The following is a 13,489-nucleotide window of genomic DNA, read 5'->3' on the forward strand; positions in this document are numbered from 1 at the left end:
CTTCTGTCCCGTAGCAACAGAGTCAGGAAGTTGTGATAGAGATCATGTGGTCCATGAAGCCCTTTACAGAACAAGTCTTCTGACCTCTATTGTATGAATCAAAGAAGATAGAGTTCGGGATGGGAATCTAAATTTGATACACTTTTCATTCAACGTTTTATGTCTTTTAAGTCAAGAAAAGAAAACAGTATTATAAGACAAGGGTACTTTTTACATTTGGAATTTCCTCTGCTTGGAATTTCCAAATAAAAGAGAAAAAAATGCTCTATAACAATTTGAACACAGAGGCTATCATTTAGATCTTTTTAAAGTAGAATCCGTGGACCAGTAAGACAAAGTTCCACTCAAATTCGCTACAAGATAATATGAACTATTTAGTACATATGCATTTCATAAAGTATCATTCCTAAACAATATTTTTATTTTTTTCTTTAGTATGCACAAAAGATACTAAAATCCAACAGGCAGTTCTGCAGCAAATTGGGGAAATACCGCATGCCATTTGCTTGGGCAGTGAGGTAAGTTGATCATTTCAACCAACAGAAGAGAAGTTCATTTATAGTCTGCCTAGTTAGAAGCTTCTGTTTTGGACACCATTGTTTTAGTTGCTATTTTTAATATACCAACACCTACAAGAATGCTAATGTAGTCATTTTCATAAACATTTCCAGCTTCCCAGAGACACATTTCACAAGGTATTTTATCAAGACAGCTCATTATAGAAGGTCCTGATATGTGTACAATTGTGGGCGTGACCAATAGTGCTGTGAATTATTTGTAGATGTCAAATCAAAGTCATAACTTGTTTACTGTGTATACTTGGTTCAAAAAACCCTTAATATTATGTCAGCCCTGAGTCTGATATGCATAAAATTCAGAGGGATACACTGATTTCCTAAGCAGTTGCATGTTTTCATCTGTGAATAGAGCTCAGGTCTGTATCTGGATGTCCAAATGCAAACATCAGATCAATTTTTTAATCTGTCTTTGATTTTGGTACAGATTAGCAGAACCAAATTTATCTGTGCCAATTGATTCTGATAAAAATTTTGAGTCCTATGGACATTGATGGTGGAATCATCCACCTGGACACATCCTCTGTGTGAAGAACAAAACCTGCTGTTCAGATCTGCTTTAACATCAGTTACATTGACCTCCTCCATCTCTTTATGTCCTTATTAGTATAAGAATTACAGCCTGGCATGCAGTAACAAAGATTAAAAGGTAAAAGTCAACAATGTACAAACTGAATGAACTAGAAGATGTTAATTAGAGTTACAAAACAAGACAGCCTTGTAAGTATTCATTTGAATATCAGTAACAGTTTTACAGTGGCAATAAATTTAAAATCCAAAAGGTTCTTTAACCTGTTATGGCATTTATAGGTCACACAGTTGATCTAAAATGGTGAGTATATTCATGTGAAACCTCATCAGTATTTGTCATTGTTGTGAGGTCATTATTTAAAATCAGGGAACCCTGGATGAAGGAAGAAAAAATGTCTAAGTATGGGCTGCAGTAAACTAAAATAGACTAATGCAGTCTCCAAGAACTAATTTTCCCTAAAGCAACCCAAAGCAAGGGAGGAAGAGGCTAGGCCCAAGAGCCTGACAAGCATGGTCCAGATCAGCACTTGCTGTAACTCTGGGTGTGTTTCCTCTCCAAGGCTCAGGGTCTTCATCTCCAGAACGGAGATGATAGTGCATGCCCAAAGGAAGTGCACATGGTCTCAGATGCAAAAGTATTTGCCAAGAAGCCGATCATGAGTGTTACTTCATCTCTGCTTACTATCTTCCCTTACAGCGACAGCTAATGCCAGCATATTCCACATGAGAAGATATTATACACTGAAACTTTCATGATGCACTTAATTATTTTTATTTCTCATAAGCTTTCATAGAAAGGATAACTAGTTATAATTCACTGATCAAACATTTTCAAGTTGCTAAGTATTCTCTAACCTCACCTATTGGGTAAAGTGGAGGCAAAATAGCCCTTGACAAAGTAAAATATTCCTACACAGCAAACTGATAATCATGAAGACATTGTTCACAGATTTTAGAAGCAAGCATTTTAGAGCCTAACAGAGCTGGACTGAAAATCCTAGCCCTATTCTGTGTAAGCCAAGTAAACTTAGCCAATTACTTATGGTCTGTCTTTACTTCCATTGTTCAGTTTTTCAATCTAGAAAAAAGATTGCAGATGAATAATTTACTGTTGCAAGGATTAATGAGAATAGATATGTACCCCATAAAAGGGAGTAGTGATTAGGTGGCATAACTCCCCATAACTTTTTTACTAAAAGTCACCTGTAGAGATAACACTCACCTGATAAGTCTCTGTTTCTGGTAAATTTGGGTCAGTGAAGAATAATGTGGAGTAAGGAAATAAAATTATTATATATTATTCAAAGAAGCTGAGAAATTAGAAGAAGCACCAACTTTGAAAGTGTCTGGTAAAATAAACTGTAAGGAGGACAGAAGAAGTTTCTGGAGTGGCTGACCATACTGCCAACTGTTGAAGTAATTAGTCCTGGGAAAGAAAAGCCAGCAAAACCACAAGCTCATGCTATATGAGGACTGGGATTGTGGCTCAGTGGTAGAGTGCTTCCCTAGAACATGTAAGGCACATAAAAAAATGAACAAATAAATATAGTTATAAAAATTTTTTTAATACTAGTGAATGGCTGAGTTGTAGGTTGGGTAGTAGTGTAAACCTCCAATCCATGTATAAAAATATGATTTATGTTTTTATAACCTCCTCTGTGAAGTGAGAAAAATGGTTAGTAGTATCATTTTAATGATTGTATGTTAGTCTTAAACACTGTTGGTAGGAATATATACTAGTGCAGCTACTATGGAAATCAGTATGGAGCTTCCTCAAAAGACTAGGAATGAAACCACCATATGACCCAGCTATACCACTCCTCAGTATTTGTCCAAAAGAATTAGTTATCTACTACAGTGATACATGCAGACTTGTGTCAGTGATAGTGCAACTCACAATAGCCAAGTTGTGGAACCAGCCTAGGAGTCTATCAACAGGTAAATGGATAAAAAAAAAAAAAATGTGGTGTATATATACACAAAATGGAATTCTATTCAGCCAGAAAGAAGATGTAACTGGAGAGCATCATGTTAAATAAAATAAGATATAACTGGAGAGTATCATGTTAAGTGAAATAAGTCATATTTAGAAAGTCAAGGGTTATGTTATCTCTCGTGTGTGAAAGCTGAAGAGAGAAAAGGAAAAGGGATCTCATGAAAATAGAAAGTAGGCCAGTAGGTTTGAGGAAGTGGGCCGGGCAAGGAAGAGGGGAGGGTAAGGGAACATACCAGGGAATTAAATAAACCAAGTTATGTTATGTGCATGTACAAATATACCGCAGTATTTAATTATTATGCACCAATAAAATGTTAAAATCAAAATAATTATTCAACCTAAAATGAGCATTTGTTTAAAAACTTGGATTATCTAACCACAAAAATGTTCAAGTTTCAGCCAAAAAAGATTTTAATTGCCCCTTCACAATGTGAAACTATTTCAAATAGATGTTGACAGGATCAGCAGAAGGCTGGGGTTGTTCATGTCATTTTGACATGAGCTAGCTTCCTGACATACTCAGTATCTTATTGATGCTGTTGTTTCTCTGGATAATTTTCCTTTCTATTATATTTTTTAGAATGTGGTCTACTACACAGTTTTGAGTATACTATTAAATATTTCAGTCCTTAAAAATCAACTGCCATTAAGAGTACAATTGATGAAGTTGCTTAAGACCATATTTTCACCCAGATGTAATGTTCCCACATTCTGCAGTACACACAGATGCTTAGCACCGTAAACAGTGTTTTATTTGGAATCAATTTGGTGGGTGTTCTTATACTTGGCACCAACTGTACTGTCATTTTGTAGCAAAAAGGTTGTCCTTGAAGTTGATGGAGACATAATAGCTATGCAGGATGTTTTATACTTACTATGAAGGAAAGGTTGACCTTCACAAGTGTGCCCTGTGGTAAAATGGAACTCTGTCCATTCATGGCAGTTCCTGGATCATTGGTGCCTAAATCCATGCCAAGATTCTTTTATGATTTCTTTTCTTCTATCTCATTTGACATTCCAAATAGACTACCAGGCAATTCTGAATTTTCTTTAAAATTGATCGAGACTAGAATAAAAATCTATTCTGTATCTGCACATTTGAAGAAGGTGCCCAGTGCAGCTCTTATCTAAGTCTCCCAGGCTGACAAAATCGCCAACAGATATTTGTCCAGCCTCCACTTGAATCCTTCCAGTGCCAAAAGACCCAAGCACATCTGACAGTGGCTCCTTCTGTCTGTCCTTCTTAGCTCTAATAATTAGATAATTCATATTTTAAAATAACTTTAAACTGCCTAACAACCACTTTTATGTTTTATCTTCTATAGCCACAAAAAAATATGCCTAATTCTTTCTATACTTCCCAGCTACTCATCCTGCTTATGAATGAAGCTATCAGACACCTAAGTTTCTTTTCCTTTGGCTAAATACCACATTCTCTTCAATCATACACAAAATATCCTGATCCCAAAACTGTCAAAATGTACTAATCATTGCTCAACTGTGGCAGCTGAAACTAGGCACCATGTTCCAGCTATCCTGAAACCACAATCTGTGTAAATGAGTCATTTCTTTCAACTCTTGCCAGTTAGTGTATTTAGTGAGTAATGGCAAGTTGTATGTCACCATAAGCAAAATTTCTCCCCTGGTGCAGTACCCTCCATTTCCTGTGTACCCAAGTGATTTCCATGATAGAGAGTGGATAAGAGCAAAACTGAGTTATATAACTCACATACATGAAAGTACTTGAAGTTCATTTTTTTTTAAATTATGGCTAGTTCATTTAAAACAGTGTTACACAAATAAAGTCGAACTTCCTCTCGTGTCTGTTTGAAATACATGATGTTGGTTTCAACATCTTACACACTTGAACAAAAGGCATATATTACATTTAATTGAAAATAATTTTATATATTTTCATCCTGGCTTCCCAATGTGATTTTATAGAGGGACTTCCATTTTCTCTCAGTCACTACTTAATAGAGAAAAATGAGGAGACAATTTGAACGAGTCTAAAAATATCATTCCAATCAATTCCTGGTCCATTTTCTGTTACTTTACAGTCAAACTCTATGACCTAATATCCATTGTAATGGCCATTTCAGTCCGTGGATTGACATAGTTGGATAATTTAAAGAAAGATAAAATATCCTGGTGAAGATTATTAAGTTAAAAGAAGTAAACATTCAGTATTTCTCTAACATTGAAGACGAAGCAGTTATGTGTGGATCTAATTTTTCTTTGGCCAACACATTGTGTGATAAAGTATAAAGTGTAATAAAGAAAACACTGAGACTAAGAATACCGTGCACCTGAAGCAAGCCCTGCCTGACATTGTATTATCTGCACAAAAATAATTTATGCATTTTAACTAAATCTCAACGTTTCCAATAAAATGGAAACGTTGAGATTTAGTCATCTTATTCTCATTTAATACTCAGGTCATCTTATTCTCATTTAATACAAAAATCTGATTCAGGTTGCTTCCATTTTATCTGTATATCTGTTCTCAAAATTCAGCCAAGGCCCATTTATCTCCACAAAAATGTCTCACCTTCTACATTCAGATACAATCCCACTCTTGTCTACTTGTAAATCCTAATGGTTCCACCCAAAGTGAAGTGGCCCTGCCTGGTCCAGGTTTAGGATATCTTGGAGAAATAATGAAGAAGAATAGCATGTCCCATTCCACAAACATTCCAGAGTTTTGATTGAAATTACTACATGTGAGATATCATTAAAAAAAAGTTGTAATATTGACTCCTATCACTTTAGACATAAAGTTGAAATACAAAATTAAACATAACAAAATACAGTCTAAATGAAACTTCTATCTAAATTTTCTTTTCTTGCTTTATAGTTTCTTCCGTTACAAATCAAATATTTCTTTACTCACCTTAAAATCACAACTCTATCAGCAGTAACCAAATACCAACCTAAATAAATATTATTTTCTTTCAGATCTGTATTTAAGGACAACCAGGGAAATGTGGATAGAGACTCAAGATTTTCACCCCTGTATAGACAAGAAAGTAGCAAGATTTCAACAGAGGACCTCCTTAAACTGGTGTCTGATTATAGAAGGTATGATTTTTCGGTTGCTCTTGAAATTAACATTAGCCATATTGCCACCATTGATTTGTTCTCTCACTTTAATGATTATCTGAGTCTCAGATGTGCAACCCATCCCGAGGCAGATGCTTGTCAGATGATTTCATGTCCAAATGGTGCACAGGTGTCTGTTTGCCAGAATTATATGGAAGGATTATGAAATGTGGAGCTATGTCTGTTATCTTCAGTTGTGTAAGAACCACCCCAAAATTTAGTGGCTTGAAATAATACCACATATTTTATTCATGAGTCCAAAAGTTGAGCTCTGCTGGGCAGGAGAGCTTGTCTTTCCCATATGTGGGATGGACTTGGAGAAGTCAGCTGGGGTCAGAGGATCCTCTTCCAAAGTACCTGGTGCTGGCGTTGCCAATTATATTGCTATAAATATAATCACTCTTAATATTTTGGTCAAATACTTTCAGAAAAGATAGCTGAAAGCTAAGAGAAGGAAACTATAAAAGCCACAACATTATTTTAAGTGAATTACCCATATTCCCAACATCTGAAGATGATAAGGTCTTTCATTAAGCTACTTATCTAAAACTGTTAGCCCTCTAAATTACACAGTATTCTCATACCCTTTCTTAAATATTACCTCTCTGTGTCTCTCACTTAAGAATCAGCAATCTCCTATCAATTAATTTTATCCTCAACAAAATAATATGAGATTATAAAACAAGCATGATTTTTTTCTGCAGCATCAGTAGATGATATATTTCCATTTAACTAGAGGGGAAGTTTATCCAGTGTTCTTTTTTATTCTGGAAGAACATAAACTTAAGAAAGGAAAATAAAGATGAGAAGTGAAATCTCAGAGGAGACCCTGAAGCAGTGTAACTTCTTTGCCATCCTATGAGGGCCCCCTGACCCGAGGAGACCTTCCTTCCTTTGCTCATCAAACCTCCTCACCAGAACCAAACCATGATCTTGCAAGGCTACCCAGCCACCATGTGACACTTAAGAGTGCTTTTCCTCTTTGCTTTTTTGCCAGCACACTAAAGTATGGAAGGTGGTAATGCCAAGCCAACAAAAGGAACAGGCAAAATGTTTCGGGGTGTTCTCATATAAATGGGAAGAACCCGAATTCTCACAAAACCCATGCTGTCAGTGATTAGCAAGAAGAGATATCACTGTGTTGGTTAAGGGGACAGCTATAATACACAATGCAGAGCCAACATCAAATTATTTCATCGAAGTCTCACAATTTATGACATTTATTCTCAGTGGTAGGCTGATAAATGTGGAACAACAGACTTTCTAGAGAAAAAACTGATGTGTGCCAATGGCCAATTCCTCTGGTATAAATTCTCCTGCCATTGATGATTTCAAGCTACCCCTGGGACGTCACTGAACATGGGGTTAGGAAGAGATGCGGACCCTGCAGATTGATGTGAACAAACTCAAGGGCACAGACAATCTTATCACGTAATATGGTCATTAGGTAGTGATAAGTTTTGAATGTTCAACATCTTTTGAATATATTAACACCTTGTGTTAATACAACTGATTAATGTTAAGTTAATATGATTCAATTTTAATACCAGCTGAGTTTAACCACTGGCAGGCAAAATTCCTAAAAAAAATAATTATTACAATCCGCTCTCCCAAGCTGGGAAGAGCTGGCTCTGATTCAATAATGTAATTATTCCACCTTTCAAAGTGGAATCATGTCCGGAGGGGCATGATGCTTGAAATTGTCATCAGTAAGTCCCATGCTACGGTAATGGAAAGTTAGTGAGACAGTCATTGTAGGAGAGGGAGGGAATGATGTGGGTAGGGAAGGAGACATAGTCACAGAAGACCAAAGTTGGGGAAGTCCTGCTTGGTGAGGGTAGAGGAAGACTGCAAACTCTTAGCAACTGTGGCAGAGCCAGCCTTGTTCTCAGACCTTGACCCTCAGCATAAAAGAGAGTTGCTTAAGCAGATTCAAATGCTTCAGTAACAAAACTATGTGACTTACTATTGTACTTGTTTGATCATTTTTATAAGTGTTATCTGAAGTTGAGTAAAAATAAATTCAAAATACTCTTCAGAATATGTGTGGCTTTACTCCCCACTGTTTTTTTTTTAATATGCAATAGCACATAAATTTTTAGTTTTCAATGTAAAACTAGCTAAAAGAAATCATCACAATGTTATTTAGGGTCTACCGTTGTTGACCTTTTCAAACCTTAGAATTTTAGCAGATTACTTTTTTTCTTGAAACTGAAAATAATACTGTGTGTGTGTTTGTGTGTGTGTGTGTGTGTGTGTGTGTACTTTCACAGGGCTGACCGAATAAGCAAAATGCAGACCATCCCAGGAAGCCTGGATATCACTGTTGACAACATTCCTCTGGAGCATCCAAGTATGACGATGACATCACAGTTCAGTTGTAGAGTTCTGAATATTTAGTGGGGTTATTTTTGTTTGTTTTGTGGGTTGGCTGGACGGTTGTTTAACTGGCCGCTTATCAGATTGTGAGGGCTTTTTATTGTTGTTGTTTTTTCCAAAGTGAAAACTCATGGAAATGCAAATTTTTATGCTATAGAAACATAGGGCTTCTTGGGCTGGGGATATAGCTCAGTTGGTAGAATGCTTGCCTCGTACAAACAAGGCCCTGGGTTCAATCCCCAGCACCACCACAAAAAAAGAAAGAAAGAAAGAAATGTAGGGCTTCTTATTTCTCCATTAAGACAGACAATGAATATCACAAGGCTATATTCTGAGCAGTATAACATTTTGTTTAATACCCAGCAAGATTATATCATTTAATCCTAAAAACCCTGGAGGGTTGCAAATGAGGAAAGTCAAGTTCAGATATGGATAAACTGATAACCTACGGAGATTTATATTCTATCCAGTTCCTCTCACTCATAATAGAAGCAGGTTCTGCCATACTGTGTTACCAAAGGGTTCCTCCAAACACCACGTGCAGCCACCCAAGTGAATGGGCAGTGATTAGAACTGAAATATCGTTAAAGACTCTGCTACTACTCAGAATCTGTGTTTTTCAGAATATGATAAAAAAATAATCCTGCTTTGCTTAGAATAAAGTAGAATTTCAGGGGTTGCTATTAGCCTGCAAATGAGTTTTAGAATTTAGAATGAATTAAGGCTTCCTATACTGAACCACAACCAGAGAGGGTTATTACCGCAGGATATCTGGATTACCGTTTGCACTATTAAGTTTTCTGTTCTTGTAATTTTCCATAAATCATCCTCATATGGAACATAATGAACCCTCTAACATGAGCCCTGACTCCAAATCACTTTTATATTGATTGGTACCAGAAAACAGAGGATAAACTAGCCATTTCTTCTTGATTTGGGAAACAGGATTATTATTGCCCACGGTAAAATAAAACAAGAAAAGAGGAAACTAAGTATTCTTTCACAAAGAATTGTGGGAAATTAAAGAAATTTGAGCATACAATAAAAATATTATAATTGATTTTTGGAAAAAAATTGTAACCTGATTCCCAAGCACACACAGCTAGTCATTGTGCTTTATCTGAACACAGGAGGATTCCTTCCAGGTAAAGGAAGGAGGAAGGCCTTACTCAGTAGCACAACTTCAGCCCCCAAATTATTTAGTGACAGAAGTTTTCATTTATAAGTTCCTAATGGTCTCTTCTCTCTTCTTTCTTAGGCCATTCCTACAAAGTTACATTTTAAAAGTTTGTAAAAATTAAAGCAAAAAATAAAATGTCACATAACAAATAATGTAGAGAGAGACCTTCAGGCCCTTGCTGTGAAATCATCCTTCAGGGAGAAATTAGTATTAATCCACCTGGTATTAGCAGTAGCAAACCCATTGGAAAAGGGTTTATTCTGTCATATATCAATTTCTCTATTATTTTTCCAGTAGTGTAGCAAAGCTCAGTGGATTGCCCCTTATAATATCTAGTTAGCATATTCAGAGGATCATTAGCTAAAATTTACTTTTTAAATTAGAAAATATGACAAAAAGAAAATAGTTATACATCCATCTCAAAGATTTACCAGTTTTTAGAACTTGAGTTTTGATATGAAACATGTAACATATGTACACACTACAAATTTTTCATGATTAGTGTCACTTAACATCAATTGGTACACAAGTCTGGAATTTGTAGTTCAAGTGGGTTCATTTGAAAATATGTTAAATATTGTTCACTTAAAAAAAAGAACCATATTAAATGACAAACTCTTATTTTCTGATTTTTTAAGACTGTGTAACATCGTCCTTTATCCCTGTCAAGCCTTTCAACGTGATGGCTGACTCAGAGCCCACAGTGGAGGTGGAAGAATTTATATATGACTCAACAAAGCATTGTCGTCCTTATAGAGTATACAAAAATCAAATTTACATTTACCCCAAACACCTCAAATATGACAGCCAGAAATGCTTCAACAAGGTACGTATGACCCGAATTTCTGTGATGTCATTTCTCTTCACCACACTTGTACCATACAAGATGGTTTCTTGAAAAGGCAACTGCAAATTGTGGTGGGCCAAAACTTTGCGATTAAAAAACATTTGGAGAAAATGCTCAGTAAGAGGCAGTGAGAGGTTAATTTTAGAAAAGTTTAAATTTGCATAGTTTTTATAATATATTAATAATCTCTTCTGAAATTGGCCCTATATAAATTTGATCTAGACTTTTCTTTTTGTTTTATTTCTTACAATCCTCTCAAAATAGCACGCCTGCCCCTTTCAATAGGAACTCTTTCTTTCCTTTTAAATCTTTCCAAATTTTTTGCTATTTCTGAGCACTGTGGATAATGTCACAAGAAAATGCTGGGTATTCTACATTTTTCAGATTTAATTAGAAGCTACTTATTTTAGGCACTTAGATTGTTTTGGGGTGTTATTTAAGAGGAAATTGCGATTTCCATTTTCCTCACTGTGATTTCAGGCACGAAATATAACCGTGTGCATTGAATTCAAAAATTCTGATGCAGAAGGAGCCAAGCCCATGAAGGTGAGCCAACTCCGCCAGGGGACACAGCGTAAAGAGGGAGGGAGTGCTTCTGTTCTTTGTGCCATTGAGGGGCTTTTTATGTGAGTGTGGTTGAAAGAAGAGCATTTCAATACATTTGTTTTAGATTTTCTGAAATGCCCCTGATTTAATAGCCATTGTTAACTCAATCTTTTAGAAATGTCAATCTTATAGCTCTCTTAGCTTTTCATGATTGGTATAAAGGAAACCGTTTTAATGTAAAATAAATGCAAAGATTCCCATCTGGCAGAATCTGCCCTTTTCAAAGATTAGCCCAGCTCTGAACTCAGAGAGCTTTATTTAAAATGGCGCACCTTGGCTGGCTTCCAGTGATCTGTGCTGCACGCTGGCCTGATAACCAATACAGTGGGCCTAGAGATGCTCACATTTAAGAGCAGGGCTGTGGCCAAGGGTTTGTGGGCCTGGAAAATGGCTCTGGAAAGTCAATGCTGGTTGTTAATCATATGATTTAATAAGATCAAATAAAAGCTGTGAGGTTTGTATGAACTGATTTATTATAACCTATAAAACTGCAACCAGATAGCTTTTTATTATTTTTTTTAGAATTTCTGTTTGATATATACTGTTTTTATCTTAGAGGCTTCAAACAACATAAAGTAACTTATGAAAGACGGAGGGGGAAATTATTTTTAGTGGGCCTTCTTTGAGAACTTACCCATTTCAGTGAATCAGTGCAATGAGAACAGAGCTAACTTCTAACTAACCCCATCATTATTTGTGATAATCTTTTAAAACACTTTGTCAGGTACAAATCAAATCCTCTAATTTATGCTACCAAGAAGGTTGGTGGCACTGTTCAGAAGAAGGATGATCAATTTGAGGATGAATAAGTCATTTAGAGTAGAGAGGAAGAATTCTTCAAAATAATCTTGAACCACTTTCAATAGTCACAGTAACAGGCTCCACAGCAGCGTTCACATTAGGAAAGAAATATTAAAATGAATATTTTAATATTTGACAACATAATTGTGAAGCAAACAAAGACAGTGACCAGGCAGCAAACACACACGGCCTATTGCAGCAGCGTTTTTACCAGGAAAATTGTAGGAAAGAAAGTCAGAGGTGTGTGGGTTCTCTGCTTCAGTGCATTCTGAACATCATACAAAGATACAGCAAGGCCGGCTGTCAGACTCCACAAGAAGGGCCCTCAGCTTTGGGCTAACGAGGCTTATAAGCTATACTACTAGGAAGTGCCAGATCTCTTCCTCTGGCTTGATTTGGGGCTGGGATACCATAACAGTACAATGTGTTAAAGCCTAGAGCTAGATCTATCCTGCCAGCTGGCATGCCCGGGATTAGGGTCCAGCCCAGCTTGTGGTCACCCAGGACCTTAACCTGGACCACAGCTGGTTCCATCGGCTCCTTCAAGAAACCACTCTGCAGGGATCTTGAACAAGTTAGCACCAAGCTCATGGTAATCCAAAGCTAGATAGAGAATGTGGCTCAGGAGTAGAGTGCTTACCTAGCATGCACAACACTCTGGGTTCAATCTCCAGCAAAAAAAAAAAAAAAAAAAGTTAAAAAAACAACAACAACCCAGTTAGTTAGTAAATTGGTCCAAGTATTTGACCCTCATGAAATATCTAAAAGATGAATACAAGCTTTCATATTTTACAATCACCATCCCATTGTATGATAAATGTGGGTAGTCCACCAAAGATTTTCAAAGTTAACTGGATGCCGGGTGAGCCTGGCAAGTTATTACAAAGTGTGTCTTTGTCCTGAGATTGATAACTGAAGAGTCGTGAAATTTTTTTTTCACTTAGGGATAATTTCAGACACTTACTTTTTTTCAACTCATAACTTTTTAAAACAGTGTATTTATGGAAAACCTGGAGGGCCCCTCTTTACCTCAGCTGCCTACACTGCCGTTCTGCACCACTCCCAGAATCCGGATTTCTCTGATGAGGTAAGAACCAGGCCTCCATTGCCCCCAGCAACTCCTAAAAAGGTTGGATGAGTGGGTCAGATAAACACTGTCTCTAGACCACAGTAAAACTAAGACCTGCTTTGGCAGGGTCTTACTCACCAAGATTTATAACCTACTTAATGGACAGTTGTTCCTGGAGTATTTTGCAAATTCAAGTATTTCAGCATAGGAATGACCTTGAAAATGTGATGTTTTTATTGTATCATTTTTTTAAGGAGACTAATTTTTTTTTCTTTTATTGCATTAGTCAGTATAAAAAAAATTATGTTAGATAGCTTTGCCAACCATTGGCAGCATTTCATATAATGGAAAGAACAAAGGACCAGAGTAGGAGCCAGCATCATTGCTTATGACCTGCATGACC

At 36.5% G+C, this 13,489-nt stretch overlaps 1 protein-coding gene across 4 annotated transcripts in view; it reads left to right on the plus strand.

The window, feature by feature from the left end:
• The window catches only part of Dock10 (dedicator of cytokinesis 10), a 236,055-nt gene that overhangs the window by 158,623 nt on the left and 63,943 nt on the right, over nucleotides 1-13,489 (plus strand). For all 4 annotated transcript variants that reach the window (XM_077110269.1, XM_076866402.2, XM_076866404.2 and 1 more), the window contains exons 14-19: nucleotides 436-518; nucleotides 6,061-6,183; nucleotides 8,478-8,557; nucleotides 10,402-10,589; nucleotides 11,091-11,156; nucleotides 13,012-13,104. In XM_077110269.1, coding sequence (XP_076966384.1) covers nucleotides 436-518; nucleotides 6,061-6,183; nucleotides 8,478-8,557; nucleotides 10,402-10,589; nucleotides 11,091-11,156; nucleotides 13,012-13,104 — 633 coding nt within the window. The remainder of the gene's footprint in view (nucleotides 1-435; nucleotides 519-6,060; nucleotides 6,184-8,477; nucleotides 8,558-10,401; nucleotides 10,590-11,090; nucleotides 11,157-13,011; nucleotides 13,105-13,489) is intronic.

The sequence above is a fragment of the Callospermophilus lateralis genome, chromosome 9 (genome assembly GCF_048772815.1).
Source record: "Callospermophilus lateralis isolate mCalLat2 chromosome 9, mCalLat2.hap1, whole genome shotgun sequence".
Taxonomy (NCBI): Eukaryota; Metazoa; Chordata; class Mammalia; order Rodentia; family Sciuridae; genus Callospermophilus; species Callospermophilus lateralis.